This window comes from Pholcus phalangioides, unplaced genomic scaffold (assembly GCF_987345545.1).
Source record: "Pholcus phalangioides strain wild (caught in Gottingen) unplaced genomic scaffold, Ppha-v1.0 ptg000003l_1, whole genome shotgun sequence".
Classification (NCBI taxonomy): domain Eukaryota; kingdom Metazoa; phylum Arthropoda; class Arachnida; order Araneae; family Pholcidae; genus Pholcus; species Pholcus phalangioides.
Window position 1 is genome coordinate 34403040 of NW_028301596.1, and position 19462 is coordinate 34422501.

The 19462-nt window shown below is 37.2% G+C and overlaps 1 protein-coding gene across 6 annotated transcripts in view; it reads left to right on the forward strand.

Annotated features, from left to right (window-relative positions):
- Nucleotides 1–19462, forward strand: part of LOC149088447 (transducin-like enhancer protein 4) — a 307412-nt gene that overhangs the window by 171299 nt on the left and 116651 nt on the right. For all 6 annotated transcript variants that reach the window (XM_089247536.1, XM_089247540.1, XM_089247539.1 and 3 more), the window contains 2 exons: nucleotides 5396–5458; nucleotides 17616–17690. In XM_089247536.1, the coding sequence (XP_089103662.1) occupies nucleotides 5396–5458; nucleotides 17616–17690 (138 nt within the window). The remainder of the gene's footprint in view (nucleotides 1–5395; nucleotides 5459–17615; nucleotides 17691–19462) is intronic.

Consider the following 19462-nt stretch of genomic DNA (forward strand, 5'->3'; position numbering starts at 1 on the left):
ATTAGGGACTTTAATCAACTACGATTCCCGTTTTTTATCACTGATGAATGAAAAAAAAAACCACAAAAAACAGGAGAGAAAAAAAAAACCAGAACAAGGAGATGATGGAGAAGGAGAAGTGATGGATCAATGAGTTTTTTCTCTCTTCTGTTTCGAATGTCACATGGTATTCTCATCTTGAAGAATCGGTTTTAAGAAGAAAAAAAAAAGACGAACAGATCGAGTACACGAAAACTTAACATTCCTAACATGAGCGTTAGAAAAGGCAAGTTGTTTAGCGTAGGGTTGAGGGTAGGGACATGGAAAGAGGAAGAGAGAGAGAGAGAGAGCAAAATCCTTTTTTTCCAGTACAATCACGTAAGATAGGCTGTGTGGCAAACGGGGGATGGGGCTGCGATGGCTCCTTTCTCTTGATTTCTCCTACTTCCAACATGTTCTTTCTCCTATTTTTCCTGTCTCCTTTCATGCTTTTATATATGTACACATACGTACATATCCATCCGACTATTCGTCCGAAAAGGAAAAGAAAAGCAAGAGAAATCCGTAGGGCCAATTCGCCACGTTCCCTCGTAATTGCTGCTGCAGATCTGGTCGTATGGAAGAGGGGGAGGAAAAAATAAGAAAAAAAAAATGAAAAAAAAAATACCCACAGGATACAAAGATGGTTCGATTCAAGGTATGGGTCGTATGGGGAGTACATGGGAGGTGTATAACCCCCGCGACCGATTTTTTTTTTTTTTCCTATTTCTCCCAAATGGGAGCCGAGTGCGCCGGGAAATTCGATTTTTGCGGGTAGCTAAGAGGAAAAGAAAGGAAAAAAAAAAGTATAGGGAGAGTTGGGAAAAATCAGGCTAGAGCTCGACCATGATCGAGTTAGGGTATAGAGAGAGTTAAGGGTAGTGAGAGGGTATGGCAGCACAGGGCAATAACTTGAACGAGTTCTTCTCTCTCTCTCTCTGATGGCTACAAAGAAGAAGCTCTATCCAACCGAAAATAGAGCAATGCCGGAGATGGAGCGATATTCTGAGTATGAGTCCTGGATGAAACGGGAGAGAGGGAGAGGAGAAAAAAATATATAGAGAGAGTTGTCAACACATATACATGCACACGAGAGCGTTTTACTCCAATTTTATTCGGATTTTTTCTTTCCTTTTTTGTTATATTATGCAATGGAAGAGAGCTTATTTTTTTTTTTACTATGACGCACTCGAGCATTTATCCATTGCACATTGGCGTAATCTCATGGAATGAAGCTTTCTTTCTTTCCCTTTCCATATAAGAGAGAGATATGGTTATTCCTCCTCATCCTCCTTGACGATGAGGTAAAATTTATACTTTGTGTATATCGGTCGGTAGTTTTAGGGATATTTTAGGGGAGATATTCAAGGGGTTGTTTTTTCTTGCTGTTCCTTTCGGATAAATTTTTCGAATGCGTATGAAATAAAGGTTAAGAGAATGCTACATAATGATGCATCGTCTCGACGAAGTAAGAAAGCTAAAGTTTTGTCTTTGATATATCTTCGAGTATTGTTTTCATTTATTATGTCTGGTCAAGTATAAATAACAGACATAACCGTTGACCGCCCAGAGAGACCATCTTGGGATGGTTTGCGCTCTTTCCCGAAGGAATGGACGGTCTTACTATGAATAGCAGTTAGAATGACTACGTTTGTCCTTAAGACAGATATCCCATTGTTTCACAAGTCTTACCAACTGAGAACAGTCCAGGTTACATTGTCTGCTGGTGATACTAGACTTTTCTGGGGTTATACAAGCCATAATATTCGCCACAGAGACCAACGGACCTACAAACAGTACAAATGTGATTCAATCATAACACATCACTCACTTCACTTCTGAAATATAGATGGCAGCACTGAAAAAAAATCAAACACAACACTACGTACGCACTCAAGACTGTTAGGTACACACACACAGTTACACTTTCGGCACAGCTCACTAGGTAGTAAATCGCCCATAGATGGTGATAGACCTGAGTCGTGCTCGGTTTGAAAAAAATAAAAGCTGTAATATTCTTCTTACAGAAGGCCCCTAGCATGTAATAGTAACCAATGGGTGTCTTTTACATCGGCGGCCGTGAGAATTGCCCGTCCTTTTAGGTGCTTTTCAGGGAACGGAAAAAATTAGTCAAGGGATTATATGTCTATTTTGGAGAATGAATGTTCCACTAGTTCCTTGCAAAATTGTGGAAATGGAACACTTTGGTCTGAAGTGACTACCAGTTCGTAAAGCAAAAATAATGTAACTTTTGTTTTTAGATTTTTACTGAAAAATTCTTGGGGACTGTATTCTCGATAAGGACGAAGAGCTGGTTGCAACGTCCTAGTGTTAACAGCAGTTCTGCTATAACCCTTAACCTGCTCCCGTGGCTTTTGGATGATAGATTCAGTGGCCTGCGCCCACTCATCCTCTGATGATTTGAATTTTTTTACATGAAATTTTTGAAACGACGTATAGATGGCGTATGAATGTACCCTCTAGTTTTTTTTTCTTCCTCCATTAATTTGCTATTCTTTGACAGAAATGAAGCTTGAGACAGAAATTTGCTTTTGTACTGTATTCCCTCTTTTGTCTCGATCCTATTCAATCCTTGCAACGTCTGAGAGAGAGAGAGTTTTATCTCCATCTACCTTTCACAAAAGAAAACTGAAATAAAAGAAATACTTTAGCTTGCGTAGATAGAGAAACATGTCTCCGACTATATGCGCAGCCAAAGGGTTAAGATATTCAGTCAGCAATAATCCTTAGTCGTAAAAAAAGATGGTTAACAGGGTCTTTTCTACTTTCATTCCGGCTTTGAATTTCTTTTCGTCAGGAGTTTTCTGTGATGCACAGACTCTTTGTGTCTACAAGGCGAAGTTGGGAGAACCCTTCTGTCAATAAGATGAAGACCACGGACACATTTACAGCATAATATTGAGGATAATTTTCTTTTCTAAAGCCCAACGGCATATATCTGCAATACGTAACATTACCATTATATTGCCTGATTCTAACACCGAGTTCGGATTCTACAAAATGGGTGGTGTATTTTTTTGTGAAGCCTCGTTATCATTGGATCACACCATTTATTTATCACCTACACGTTTCATGTCTGGATTGAATTATGGTGCTGTTTGGATCCTGAGACATCTGATACAAACTGAACTCCCTGATGATGGCCGCCTAAATCCTATGACACATTGAGTTAAAACTCGCTTGTCTGTCTCCCATCAGAGACAAGGTGCGTTCTAGAAGGATCGCGAACATGGTGTTCTGATAAGTTGTTTGCCGAGTGAAGCTTGTCACGCGAACACACCTTGGAAATGTTAATCTACTGTTGGCCGTAGATCTCAGTAGGTACGCGTGATTGTTATCATGGGGAAAGTATATCATTCACGCCGAAAACCACGTCACGTGCTCGTACATCTTCCACTAGACCTGAACGCAGCAGACGCTCAAAACTCATGACAATACACGGTTCGTCTTCACCAATTAGAATCCACGCAAGACCAAGTTAGGTTTCCTAAACCATACCAATTACGGAGCAGAACAACATAACTCCCGAAAACACGGCGGTTATTTATTAACCGTACAAACTCGCAACCGTCAATAACTGTCAAAACCACGATAACGACATCATCAACAATAATTCCTTTACCAACCCAACCAACCAATTCTGCCGAAACCGTCAAATAATAACAAACGGTTCCGGGGGGGCCCGAAACCCGACGTGGAGGAAATCGGCAACAATCACAACGTCCGCCCCCCCCCCCCCCACGCACCTGCGCCTAACGGGCATAGACAACGCGCAGTTCCAAGTGGTTAGATATGTGTGTGTGAGGGTGTTCAGCGGCGTAGATAACACCAACTACAATACTATACTGTAGTATATATATATATATATATATATATATATCTATAGCCGTTGGTGGCGATCGAGCCTAACACCTTTCCCCTTTAGGTTGGTTTCCTTTCTATTGCATATAACTCGGGAGTAGAGTCCCGGTGGTTGCCGAGGCAACGGGGATACAGAAGAGCAAGATGAACAGCATCGACGAGGGGGGGAAGAGGATGAGGATGGTTAAAGGAGGACGAGGATGGTAAAAGGAGGATGAGGAGCAATGGCCGTCAATGGTAAAGGAGGAGGAATGCGAGTGAGAGCAGAAAAGAGGTAATGATCCCTTGGCCCAACCTTAATGGTTCCCTTCTCCTCCTAAGCCTAATGAGGCTTAAACTCGGTTCACACTTCATACGGCGTCGATCTCTCCTTTTTCTTCCTCTTATTCTCTCCGTCTTTCCTATTTTCTTCTCTTTTCTTCGACTATTTTTTCTTGTTTCTTATCCAGGGCCCTTTCGCACGTCTCTCTCTCTATTTCTTCTACTTTTCTTATCGCACATTTTTTTTTTTCTGTTTCTATTTCTTCTTGTGGTTCCGTTCGATTTCGTGATTCTGATTCTCTCAGTCTATTTTCTTATTTCTTTATTTTTTTTTTCTACTCGATCGAGCCGAGTTAAAACCATCGGCGAACCCCAAATGACCGTAGCAAATTATCTTGCTAATAATCGATGTTGAAACATTAACAACAACTTCTTCCAGCGAGGAAACACTGGCTTTTTTTTTTTTTTTAAAGGGGGATGAGGAAGAGGTTGTGTTGTAAGTAGGCGTGTGGTTAAGGCCGCATTTCACCAGAAAGGGAGGGGAAACAAAAGATGTGTATTTGTGGATTGAGTGAGAGAGAGAGAGAGAGAGTGAGTTGGAAAGCACAAAAGCAATTCATACACTCTATCGGGAATTTTATTTTATTTTTTCACATTTCTTGCTTCGCCCTCTCTCTCTCTCTCTCTCCCTATATATATTTTTTTTTTGTCCCACGTGTCTGTTTATTCTCAATACTTCCATTGATTAAAAGCAAATTGATCGTAACACGCCTGCTAGTAGTAGTAGTAGTGTTTTGTACCTACTACTAGTAATAGTGGTAGATGAAGCGGCGGGGGTTTATTGGGAATTACTTTTGCAAGGAAATGAATCGAGGCGTTTCACGGGAAAATGGTTTAACGTTTCGCCCTTTTGAGCGGAAAATGTTTATTTTATTTTATTATTTCGACTAGGAATAAGAGAACCTATCATTTATGGTTGAAGCGAGCGATGTTCATTCAGTTCACTTGAAAAGCATCGAGTTTTAATGTGATTAATTTTGCCTTTAAACCCATCAGCAACAGCAAAAACCTTTTCCTTCTGACTGGGTTTTTCCGATGAACTGATGCTTTTGTTGTTGACCCCTCTCTCTATGTTTCTAGTGCTTCTGTTTCCTTTAAACCATGAATTTTTATCTTTTTCTTGAGGTTATTAATGAAATTTATTTATTCATTTTTATTTCTTTTTTTTTTACAGACTGAAATAGCTAAAAGACTGAATGCCATAATCGCTCAAATCCTACCGTTCCTATCTCAAGAGGTATGTCTGACATTTATTATACAAGTCGATTGTTTTTCATTATTATTATTATTATTATTTTCTTCGGTCTGTTATTGTTTGTTTCTAGCAACTATATATTTTCTGGAAATTTTTGTTTCTATTTCCTCTGATTGTCTCTAACAAAAGGCTTTTTTTCCGATGGTTTGGGGAATTTCCGCTATTGATTTGTAGTAATAACGTGTGAGATAAGATTGGAGTTGGATTTTGTGAGAACGAAAGTTTCACATTTTGGGAATCTACGCGATTCTCATTTTCACATTCAGTGCGATTGTGTACTTTTCGATTCATTATAGTTCGTTATGAGTGATTGTTATTGTTATAGGATTTTTTTCTTATTCTTTTGGTGGTGGAAAATGTACTTGCATCCATGACGTTCAGTTAAATTTGAGATTTTTGAAACGAACACCTCATTTTGAAGACCAGAAAGATGGTTTTCTAGTTTTAGTTTTTCTCATTTTAGTTTTTACCTCAAAATCTTTAGGTCTTTGGTCTAAACTCTACAAACACACTTCACGGACTCTTACTTCTCCATGCGAAGTCCATGGACAACCTTTTGAAGATCACTGCTTTAGTGTGTTTCTTTATATTTTTCCGTTCCTGGATGGCCGCCTCCAGTTAATATTTTCTTCTCGTGGCCCCTTGTCTTATTCACAGTACCCCCCCCCCCATCTAGGATCTAAGGCCCTTTATACCAATATAATTGGTTTTTTGAGTAAATGTATAGTAAGGAAAAAATTTAAGGTCTATCTCCTGACCACTGGATTAGGATTTAGCGAACTTCCCTCTTGGAGGTTGGTAGGTTTTTCCAGGGCCGCTTCAATATCATGGTCGCCATGGTCAAATGTCGCCATGGTATTCTCGTGCCTCGTAATAAACTGGAAGTAAAGTAAAATAACAGACAGGCAGACAGAGACATGACCACTGACCGTCCAGAGAGACCATCTTGGGATGGTTTGCGCTCTTCCCAAAGGGATGGACGGTCTTGGAGAGCGCTCGAAGTAACATCTTACACATCAACATGCGTAATTTTAAAAACAATCGTACCAGAACTCGTCATGTAGGGACCCCCCCTGCCCATGGACTTGGAGCCCCCAGGATCATGGTTAGATGAACACATGTATTTAGATGGCCTTTGTTTGATGGGTTTTACTGCTGGAATGTGGAAATATATAGTCACAATTTTCCCCACCATATTTATCTCAAAAGCTTAATTATTTGATATCTAAATTTTTTTTTTATAAGCTCTCTGTGGCCCTCCTCCGTTATATTTTCACCCGTGGCCCCTTTCGCATATCCCAGGACCGCAAGTGGGAGAAGTAATATAGCCTCAGGTTGAGAACCACTTCGTTGGATAATGTCTACTTAATGTTATTTTGACAAAGAGCGCAACTATATGAAAAATAGAAATGAAATAAATGAATATATAATGGAATAAAACTAAATCGCCGGAAGCATTATCTTATTTTGCTGCTAAATTGAATGCTGAAAGCATTAAGGAAATTAAATTATAAAGTCCCGGATTAAAAGCGATGTTGTCTTATACCGAAAACTTCCGGGTATTACGGATAAAAGGAGTAAAACAAGGAAAGAAATTCCTGGAATTGTTTCCCAGGAATCGACCAATCCTATTACAAAATCGATAAGTACAATTTATGAGAATAATCATGAAATTTTTACCAATGTATTAATGTTAAAATTAGACAAAAATAATTGGATTAAGTGCTTTTAGTCAATGAATTCGACGAAATGAAATTGCGTAACTATAAAACTTTTATTTTAACTTGCCTAATCAACACAAAAATTTAGAAAAGTTCTAAAGATTATCATTATTGTTTTTTTTAAATTCATAATGTATTTAGGAATTGTGAAAACTTGATTCATATCCAACACAGCGTTTGCCATACGATGGATTGAAAAAAAATAGCAACACCTTAACAATAAAGATTTTAAAAAGGATTTTTCGAGAAACGGATCTTGATATTCCAAACAGTGTGTCCATTGTAAGAGATTTCGAAACAATACTATTTTTGACAACAGTTCCACTGAAATATAACTTCAAATAATAATGACTTGAAACAGTTCCACTGAAATATAACTTCAAATAATAATGACTGGAAACAGTTTTTGGCATAACAATAACTTGAAACAGTATTTGGCATAACAATAACTTAAAACATTATTTGGCATAACAATAACTTGGAACAGTATTTCGCATAACAATAACTTGAAACAGTATTTGGCATTTTTTAAACAGTTGTGACATTTTTTAAACATTAATTCACTTTAAACAGTTGTGATTAATTTTATTTTGACTTTGAATGCATAGTATGCTACGTAATAATGTCTTGAAATAGTATAACAATGATTTAAAACGTATGTTTCACAACAATTATTTGAAATGATGCCTGATGTGGAAGTGAATGATGTGAAACAGTGAAGAAATTTGAGTTGAAGCAGGAGAAACACGTGGGAGATAACACGATTTGGAATAGCCCTTCATACAACAATGATTTAAAACAGTTCCTCATGCAACAATGATTTAAAACAGCTCCTCATACAACAATGATTTAAAACAGTTCCTCATACAACAATGATTTAAAACAGTTCCTCATACAACAATGATTTAAAACAGTACCTCATACAACAATTATTCAAAACGATACTGATGACAGTGATTTGAAACAGTACATTATACAACGTTGTGAAACAGTACATTATACAACGTTTTAAAACAGTACATTATACAACGTTTTAAAACAGTACATGTTACAAGTTTTGGAACATTGCCCGATATAATAATGATAAGTATCACCACCTCATACAACAATGATTAGAAGCAGCAACCCAGCATTTAGTATAAAAAACAGTATCTCTTACAATTATAATTTAAGGCACCTTCTACAACAATGATTTGAAACAGTACCTCGAAGCAGTATTTCATGCAACAATGATGAGACAGCACCTCACAAAACAATGATTTGCAACAGTACCTCATACAACAATGATTTGAAGCAGTACCTCAAACAACAATTATTTGAAAACATTACTGATAACAGCAGGACTGATAACAATGATGCGAAACAGTACTAATAACCACGAATTGAAACAGTATTGACAAAAATGGTTTCAAAAAGAAAAAAAAAATACTAACAATAATGCAAAGTATACATTCCCAAAACTAACGTTTTCAAATTGTCGATTGAATCATTTCTGAAGCTTTTGCGTAACTACGGTTCACGACGCAACACTTGAGGTGATTGTTGGTATAGTTGGAGTCTGTGAGAAAGTGAGAACCATCCTGTTTAATGGCAAATACTTTAATTACAGAGTATAACAATGAGAGTTATTTGCATTTTCTGTATTTTCATCACACTGAGAAGAAGTATCACCTGATGGATAACGTATACATTGAAATAAAATGAAAAAAAAATAAGTTCGTATTTGTTTAAAAAAAAAATGGAATGTGAGAAAAGGGGAAATATGGCGGCCTCTGGACGGTAGCAAATGTAAAGAAATGTGACCCTGAAGCAAAGAGAGGAGAATAAAAAAAAAAATAAATAAAGAGCGACATCTTTACCCATGTGTGGCCTTAGAAGTGGTAGTAGTGGTAGCAGCATTTGTATGTATGCATGTGTACGTTTGGGAAAGAGATCGTCGTCGGCAAAGCATGCCATGCCATGCCATGCTGCCAAAGAGAGCATCGCTGAGCTAATATTGACATATGGGCTAAGCCGCTGGTCAAACAGTGTTTAAGCGGTTGTCTCTTCCCTCCCTCCCTCTCTCTCTCTCTCTATCGCTCCTCCGAGCTCTGGCTATACTGGCTATACATATAAAAGACTCAAAGGGGTTGTAGCTATATTGAAGATACCATACTTTTAGTTAACCACGTATGATAACATTCAATGTCGCAAGGAACGTCCATTTCACGGTCTTTAACATTTCAAGCAAAACTTGTCCAAATTTTTGGCTCTTCTGAGCTACACTCACGATATAATCCGTATATGCTCACCCCATGGCCCGCTGGCCAAATATGGCCCTCGGAGCCATCTGATGTGGCCCGTGACCCCAAACCTAATTTTGTAAAAATGAACTGAGTGGCCTTCATTAGATTACTCAAGTGACCCCGCGGCACAATCCCAGATCACTTCAGTGACCCGTGGCACATGTCCAGGTCACTCAAGTGACCTTCAGCCCTATATCCATATCACTTAATTAAACTGCGACATATTTCATGATCCCTTCAGTTACTCGCGGCACAGTTCCAAATCACTCAAGCGGACCGCGGCACATTCCATTGGAAAACCGCAGAAAACCAACTTCAGCCGACTACCGTCAATGAGGTTCGAATCTAGATCCCGACGATGAGAGTGAAGTCGTCTACATGAGTACTATGCGTTGTCCTTTAAGGGGATTTGCCGAAATTTCCCATCAAGGTGTGCGGATATCATGAAATATATCATTGCGGGCCGAGCAAGCCACATTAGACGAACTTCTGCCTCAAAATAATTCTTACAAAGATCATTTGCGACATTTTTTCTAATATCCAAGTCGATGTAAACCATGTGCGCATGCTCATAGGCCGGCGGGCCTAATGTGGCCCGCCCTCAAACCTAATTTTATAAAAATGAATTAAGTGACACATTTACTGATCACTTATGCAGTGCCGTCTTAACTCATGGGCCTACCTGGGAATGGCCCAGGAGCCTCAAGGGCAGAGGGGATCTCATATAACAATGAGGGGGGGGGGACGATAATGAGCTCTGGTTGAGGTCTTCGAGATTAAGCATGTAGATCGGTGAGCAGGAATTTCTAGACAGATAGGGAGCTTCAGAAAAATCTCTTTGCCCGGGGGGGGGGGGCGGTCGTGATGCGCTTAAGACGGCGTTGCACTTATGTGTCCCGCAACACATCTCCAGATTACTGAACAGATCCGCGACACATTTCCGTATCACTTGAGCTACCTGCGGCGCAGTCCAAGATCCCTTTAGTGATTGTGGTACAGTTGAGCATCACTTAAGTGGCCCACGGCACATTACCAGATCACTTAAGGGACCGGATGCATGCGTATTTACAGATCACTTGAGAGACCTGCGTTAAGGCCCCAGATCCCTTTAGTGACCTGTGGTGCAGTTGCGCATCACTTAAAATTGGTCCGCGGCACATTTCTAGATCACTTGAGGGACCCATGGTATATTTACAGATAGTTGAGCGACCCTCGGCACAGTTCCAGATCTTTTTAGTGACCTGCGGTGCACTTGCGCATCATTGAAGTGGTCAGTGATACATTTACAGATCACTTAAGGGACGCGTGGCACATATACTGATCACTTGAGTAACCACCTCCGAAGATTCCAGATTACTCAAGCTGCGCGTGGCACAGTAACAGATCACTTAAGTGATCCGCGGCTTCAGATAATATCACATAGTGATCTGGGCGCTGTTCCAGATCACTTGAGTGGCCGGCGATACGTTTTCAAATCAATGAAGTGGCTCGCACTCTCGTAAAGGTTGAGCGCCCTTGCTGTGAAGGAATGTTCTTTGGGTCTCTTTAACATTATCTGTTTGACAATCACCCACACAAATGACTCATTATATTAAGATTTTCGTCGTAGGCCGCACTTATTATTCCGGAACAATTGATGTGACCGTGGACTTATTGAACTTTGAACTTACTGTACCAAAGTGACGATATTTGAAGTCATTGCTTCTCAAGAAAACAATGATTTCAAGTCGATGTTATTCATATAAAATTATTTCTGTTCGTTTTATCGAAAGGAGGTGAGAAAATAATAAATTTCAGTCTCTTGTAACGTGTTTCCTTACGTTCGATTTCTTCCCGCCTTTTTTTTTTTTTAATAATATAGTTCTGAAGTATAGATAAAATATTATATATAAAAGAAATTTCGAACCGCGAGATGGCAACACGTACAAGAAAAAGGGGATAAATAAAAAAAATGTATTCCTGGAGGCAAAACTAACAAACAGAATAAATACTGCTACATCAAAACATGGGGGACCTTCCGCAGTAAATACAACTTTCACTCCTTCTCCTCAAACTCACATTGCAAAAGAAAAAAAAAAAAATGTTATGTATATGGGAAAAAAATTCAGAGGGAAAAAGAAGAAAAAAATTCCCTACAAGTTTTTCATTTTTTCCCTCCCACCCTATGCTTTTCTCCATTCTGGAGCTGAAATTCTCTCTTTCAAATGATTTTTTTTTTCACTCTAAAGCTCAATACATAGTGGTTTGGATGTAACAGATACACATATAGAAAAAAAAATTTAAGGGAAAAAAATATACTTGCATACTTCTAGTACATTCACTGACGTCCATAGAAAAAAGGCAAAAAAAAAAAAATCCCTTTTTCTTCTCCTTTTCTTTATTTTTTTGTCCCTCCACGTACGTGCATACATACTCAGGCAATGGCGGAGAGGGCACATACGCGTGTGCACTCTTGCAACTGTTAAATAAATTTCAGTACATTTTTTCTTTCTTGGAAATGGGAAATATATATATATGTATGTATGTTGTTTTGTTATAGGAGAGAGAAGGAATTCGGATTTGATGCCCAAAACCGTCAGAGGAAATATGTAAGTTAGCCAAGGAAAGGTCGAGGCCATTCTTATCCCTTGGTATTTATTCTCTCTAGACTCGCTAGACTTCCAAGTGTTTTATGGTTTTTTTTTTGGTATGAAATACCTGGAAATATACGAGTATATATCTGTGTATGGTGTGTGTGTGTAATTTTTGTGAATTGTTGAGTACGGTTTGTAGAGCGGTCTTAGCTGATAGAGATGTTTTTCCGAAGGGTTGTATGTAGTGAAGTCTAAATTTATGAAATTTCACTGATGAAGATCCTTGCCATTTCGGCGTTTTTGGGTTGCTGGGTTTTGAAAAATCTTGCCAACATGATTATTATGAACTAGACGGCGCTATCTGGTTCAACTGAGGTGCATTAATTGATTCCAATGGTGGCTTTAGGTTGATGGGATTTCATCAGATCAATCTTCACTTCGAAATTTGACTTGTACTCTGTGTGATGGGCTTTTGTTTTTTAACATGCCTGAAAATTATAGGGATTTTTAACCTGTTTTGTTCCACCGAACTTCAGTGCCACTAAAATGAAGGCCACAGACCCATTTACAAAATAATATGGGAACGGCCTAAGTATTCGGTACCTATCCCTTCGATAGGTTAGGCCGCAAATATCCGGTCAAGGAAAAACCCTTTTCATTTTATAAATAATATGCCCAGCTATATTTGATGAATCTGATCTCTCAGTCGAGCACATTTTCTCAGCCCCTTTAATTTGCAACTGCTGAAAATCGGAAGAAATATTACTATTAACAAAGATGTAGCATTTTACAAGGGGTTTAGGGAATTATGCTATCTATGCTCGTTGTTATAAGTCTTAAAAATATGTAACTACAATGAGTTAATTTGTTTCTTTTCTAAGCTTATTTAAGAACCCCTGCTGTAGAAATATGGGGGTTAGGCACTTGATGTATCGAGGGTTCGTGGAGAACATTATAGTTCCTGATTGCCCACTGGACATCTTACAATGTCAGTGAACGACTGTTCACGACCGCTTACTACTGTGTACCCCCTCACTTGAAAAAAAAAAAACAGTAATGGTTGTGGTCAGTGTGTCCGTGTTGAAAATGTCCTATCTTCCATAGCAATAAATGTGCCACAGTGGCTTCAAATTGCTTATATTTTTAGAAAATTACCTGAACCTAAGCCTATTAATTCAAAACAGCCTGTCGCCAACATTTCAGATGTTGCGGACTAATGCTATCAAAATTTTGCAGTTTTCACTGGACACTTAACATAATTTCCTTCTTTTTTTATTAAATATAAAAACAGAAAAATTATAGTTAAAGCTCCATTTTATTAATATGAAAATCCCTTTTTAAATTTTTTTTTTTATCCATCCTGTTTTGATGACGCAAGACGAATCACACTGTAGTAAAATACAAGAATTGATATTTTGACCGAAGTTCTGTACATACGGGACTAAATTTTTGCAATGGCAGTCGATGACTGAATACAAAATCTTGATACTCCTTCAAGATGAAACTCATCTCTAAGAAATCGAGAAAAACACAATTTCGTCTACAACTAATTTACTGTAGATACTTAGACAGCTCCATACACACGTAAACAAAACAAAAAAAAAGGTATAACAAATAAAAATTATATTTTTAGAAATGGTTATTTTGAAGAGAGAGGGGGAAATAAAAAAAAAAAAATTCTTACCGTCTTTAGTCTCATATACAAATATCTGTAAGATGAGGAAGAAGTTATTGAAAAGAATTCATTGACAGAGAGAGGGAGTCAGAGTGAAGGGGGTATGGTATGTAGAAGGGTAGTATATAATCACTTTCACAGCGTCGACAAATAAACATTCGCAGACTTGACATTTTATGCTTTTACTTCTCCTCTTATCATCTCAAGTTCGACAAGACGTTTCTTGAATATTGAGCGTAAATGAAAAAAAAAAAAATTAAGAAAAAAGGAATGAAAAGGGCGGTCGCGTTTCAACGAATGGAATCGCAATTCGAAATGTCAATAACAAAAATAAAAAAAAACTCGAGATATTTCGATGTTCCACGAGATTTCTCCTCCTTTTTTTCTCCCGTATTTTTTCCTCGTAATGTTGTCGACTTTCAGGGTGTCGGAGAAGAAAATAGAGATTTTTTTTTTTTTTTTTTTATTCTTTTAAATAATTTTTTTTTCCCTTGATTCAGGAATGAAAAAAATAACAATTTTCTAGACTTGAGGAGGAACAAGTCTTCGGCTAAAAAAAAAAAGCATAACAAAAAAATTCCAAAGGCGCAAAATCATCGCTTCAATTCTCCTTGCTAAAATAAATAATATGTGGAGGGAAAAAAATGTTTGGATTTTTACCTGTTTTTTCTTTTTTTTTCACCCCCTATGGCTTTTTTTCTCGTGGAATCTGTCGTACTGGGTACGGAATAAATAATAATAATATAGGGAAAAAAAAGTAGAATCATACGGAACTATGCGAACTCTGAAAACGTTTTCATTTGCATATACGTACTCTGTCAGCTAGGAATCTCTTGGAAAGGGGGAAGAAAATGTAAAAAAAAAAGAAGGATAGTCTTTGTGTCTGATAGGGGGAAAAAAAATATTTTTTTCTCCTGTTATCCTAGAGGAAAAATCCCCCTACGAAAATACTGGAAAAAATTTCTATTCGTGAAGAGATTCAAATCGAACTTGACAGCTCGTAAGCTTTTCTTATTTTCCTAGATCTTCGTCTTCTTCTCCTTCTAGTTCATGTTGTCCGGGGAAAAAAAGAAATCTGGAAATTTGCTCTTCGTGTTCTTTTTTTGCAGTCTTTGGTCCTTAGTTTTTCAAAAAAATATGATTTTTTCCAGTTATTATTGGTAGTTTTTTTTTATTGCAGATCGTTTCACTCACTATATTATTGAGCACATTTTCTGTATACAAGTTCCTTGGACTCACCTTTTTATGTTCTTTTGTCGCGCCATCTATTACACTTCAATTGATTAGATGCTTTAAATTGTCATATAAGTCATCCTCATTCCAATTTTTGCATCATGCGGTGATTTATCATCATGAATTCTGTCTCTTTCAATTTGAATTATATTAAATAAAATTATATAAAAATTCTTTCTATTTCTTGACATTCTTTGAATGTTGATTTTTCAAAAAGATAATTAATACCAGATTTTTTTTTTCATTTCTATATCTTAAATATCCTAATGTTAGATTCAAAGTAAACGTATTTAGCAGTCTTGAAAGTGATGACGAGGCAAAATCGTGAGAGTAATCAACGTCATTAACTTACTATGTAATACAAGCAACACAATACAGCCGCTATAGAAGTGGGGGTGTGGACTTTGATATAGTGTGACTTAAATAGGTACGATAACTAGTGTCATGTATGGCACAACAGTTGAAATCAACAACAGTCTGTGGAAACTTCCTTTTCAGATGATGGCATTGTGAATACGTATTGTGTAATTTATATTAAATCAGGTAGAAAAGTTTCGGGTTCTCAAATTTGCATTTAATGAATACTATATCGTATTTTGTTTATGTAATGATTGTCTTCTTAAAAAAAAAAATGATTAATAAATTCATAAACACGGGTTTGAACTTTCAGTATACGGGATCCATTGGGCCCCTATCCCCCCTCTTCTTCCAACATTCGCCGAAATCCTAAAATATTCAGTAGATACGTATTTACTTAAAATTTAAGCCCCTTCCAAAAAGTATTTTTGAAGTATTCATAACAAATAAATTTTATTTAAACATAATTGTAAAGTTTAATTTAAATCAAAATCACTAAAATTTTTAAAATCTATAACAGTTTTCAATAAGTAATTTGATAAAGGTATGATTATCAGATTTATTTTTTTTAATTTTTGAAGAAATGAAATAAGATGAGAGAGGGGGATATAGATGTTTAATAATAGATGTAAAAACACTAAAGGAATTTGAAGTTTAATAATTAGATAAAAATAACAAAAGCGGAAAATCAAAAATTCAAATTATCAAAGATTCGTGAGTTGCAAGAAAAATAAATCTGAAAAATAAGGAAATCAAAAATAAATGTCTTCAAAACGCTTCAAAAATTAAAAATGGTAGCGAAAAATGAGAAAAGAAAAATCAAAATTTAAAATAAAACTATAAGTATTGGCTGAAATAAGTGTGTTGTTTCTACAAAAACTACAAGACTACCAACAAGACTCTTTGTGGAAAAAAATTAAAAAAATGTGCTGTAAATTAACCCTAAGTAACTTAATTTAATGAATGATTAAATTTGTGATAAGTTATAGCTCAAGTCGGAAGTCCAACGTCTTTGCAGATCACTTCGTGAAGACGCTAAATTTCGAATCTAAACCGTAAGATAATATAAATCTAAATAAATGTAAATAATTGGAAATTAGTGAAAAGAGAAAAAAATTGAAATTTAATTTCTAATGCAGTGTTGTTTACCTTTTTTTGCCCATGGGGGCCCCCCCTTTTTATCATATTTATTTCTTTTATCCCTTATCCCTTCACCATCCAAAAACGAAAACCCTTTCAACTGATTTTTTGGGTAAATTTATAGTAAATAAAAATTTTATAGACACGATCTCGGTCTTCTTGCCCCAAGGCGAGTTCAGTGAGCTTCCTCTCGTGAGGGTTTTGCGCTGGGTGATCTCACCATGAGAGGGCCACGCTCAGAGTGATGTTCTGGAGCCTAATATTTAGCTGGAAGTAACGGCTTGTATATTTGCATACCTACTATCCAAAATCGTATTACCAGATATTGTAGTGTAGGTCCACCATGAGGCCCAAAGGCGTAAGCAGGGTAGCTCAGAAAAACCGTACCCTCACCCCCGAGCCGACCAAAAATTAGAAAAAGATTTAATGTTTCGGTGAAAAAAATTAATTATCGAAATAAAATATATCCTTTATACTAACCATTTTTTTTTTTTATTTAAATGCTTCTTGAAGGGTGGTAGTTCAAAATTTCTCAGGAAGAAAATTTATATCCGCCAATCCTTTTGCGCCCCACCTCCAACGATTGATCCTGCCTACGTACCTGCCAGGGCCATGTGGCAAATCCGGGGCAGTAGTACTAGGTTCTGGAAACACAGCTACAATTCTCCCCCCCCCCCACCATTATTTCACTAAAAAGCTTCACTTTATCACATCTGAATTTTTTTCACAGCTGTTTCTACGCGCTTAGTGTCCCCTGTTATGGCTTCGTTTATCACCCGTAGCCCCCTTAAAATTGACCTAAATGGCTCCAGGTTTAGAAGCACTGCCCTAATGAGTAATAAAAAAAACTAAGAAAAATTATCGAAAACATTTTATTCACAGAAAATGTCGCAAACATAATTGATCCCAAAACTTGTTTCAATGGCAAAAATACCAATAGATCGCATAGTTTAAATTTCAGAAATTTAAAGTCGAATTTCTAAGGACGATTTTTATCGCTTTGAAAAAAAAAAAGAGAGAGAAAAACGAAAAATATATTCTGGATAAAAAATAGGAAAAATGGAAACGAGATACTTGTCTTATTTTAGCTATTTTATTCCTTGGCGAAAAAGGAATAATCTCATTTTTTTTTGTTTCTTTTTGATGCATCTGAAGCACCAGCAGCAGGTTGCAGCAGCGGTGGAGCGGGCCAAACAGGTCACCATGACGGAACTCAACGCTATCATCGGGGTGAGTAGACATCATCGCCATCTTTTTCTATCCATGATACTAGTCCTAGTGCCCTTTTCCTTATACATAAAAACCCCTTTTTTTTTTCTCCGGTTTTCTTTTCCTTATTATTTTTCTTCACCTGCCTGTGGGGGTCACGTGATGGATCGCTTCCGGCTGGAAGGCGCCGGAAGTAGAGTCTTTCCTTCTTCTTCTTACATCCAAGAATCCTTCCTTATTCTTCTATTCCCTTTTCCGCCTTGTCTACTCGCTACTTACCACTGGAATAGCGTGGAGACTCTCAAATACGGGAAGTGAGTACGTACGTACGTACTGTTCGCGTGACTATCCACGTGGGCTGTTCTGACACCGTTGGGCGGTAGTGATTTGTGATCAGTTTCTCGCCTTGATCATGTTTCGATGAAAGGATTGAATCACGATTATGAATGGTGAGATGTTTTGAGAAATTTCATTCCGGTAACTCGATGGGGTATAGTATAACGGCTGTCGCTCAACGACAACACACCAAACCTCAAGAGTGACGCAACAATAACTACAAACAATATTGGAATAACAGTGCCATGAACTCTTATGTGGAATAACAAGGACTTGAACTAGTATATGGAATAACAATCACTTGAAGCAGTAGATGGAATAACAATAACTTAAAACAGAAAACAATTGTGGAATAACAATAACTTAAAAAAGAAACAGTATGTGGCATAACAACGACTTAAAACTGGAAACAGTATGTGGCATGACAATGGATTTCAAAAGGTGTTTTAAAACAGTATGTGTCGTAAATATGACTTGAAACAGTATGTGTCGTAAATATGACTTGAAACAGTATGTGTCGTAAATATGACTTGAAACAGTATGTGTCGTAAATATGACTTGAAACAGTATGTGTCGTAAATATGACTTGAAACATTATTTGGTTGAACAATGACTCGAAACATTGTATTTCAAAACAATGTCTGAAAAATCCAAGAATCGTCCTTATTCTTTTTTCCGTCTTGCCTACTTTGCTACTTAACACTGGAATAGCGTGGAGATTCTCAAATACGGGAAGTGATTACGTTTCGATGATGTCATTAGTTATTAATGACACACCAAACCTCGAGAGTCACTCAACAATGACTATTCCATTACTGTTTACTACTAAACCCCCACATGCACCTCATCCATATTCCTCTGCGGAACTTCTAATGAATTGGTGCAAATGTACGTGTTTTGAATCTAACGTGAAGTTTGTTTCTGTGTAGTTAGTGCTGCCATCTGCCATCAATTTTTCTAACTGTGAGTGAAGTGTAATGAATGAATAATTCTATTGTTGGAGGCATGTTGCTCTCTATGGCGAGGTTTTTTAACAGGGAAATCGTCTCGCATTCGCGCCTAAAAGTTGGGAACCACAGAAAACACTCAACCATGGCTACAAACCAAACCTCAACAGTCACGCAATAATGACTAAAAACAGTATGTGGCTTAACAATGACTTTAATCAGTATGTGACATAACAATGACTTGAATCAGTATGTGGCTTAACAATGACTGGAATCAGCATGTGACATAACAATGACTTGAATCAGTATGTGGCATAACAATGACTTTAATCAGTATGTGACATAACAATGACTCAAAACTGGAATCCTAAGGTGCATAACAATGATTCGACAATGTATGTTTCGAAAAATGTCTTGAAACACTGTTTCATGAAGAATGTCTTAAAGCAGTATGTTTCATAAAAATACCTTGAAACAGTATGGGGCTGAACATGAACAATGACTCGAAAC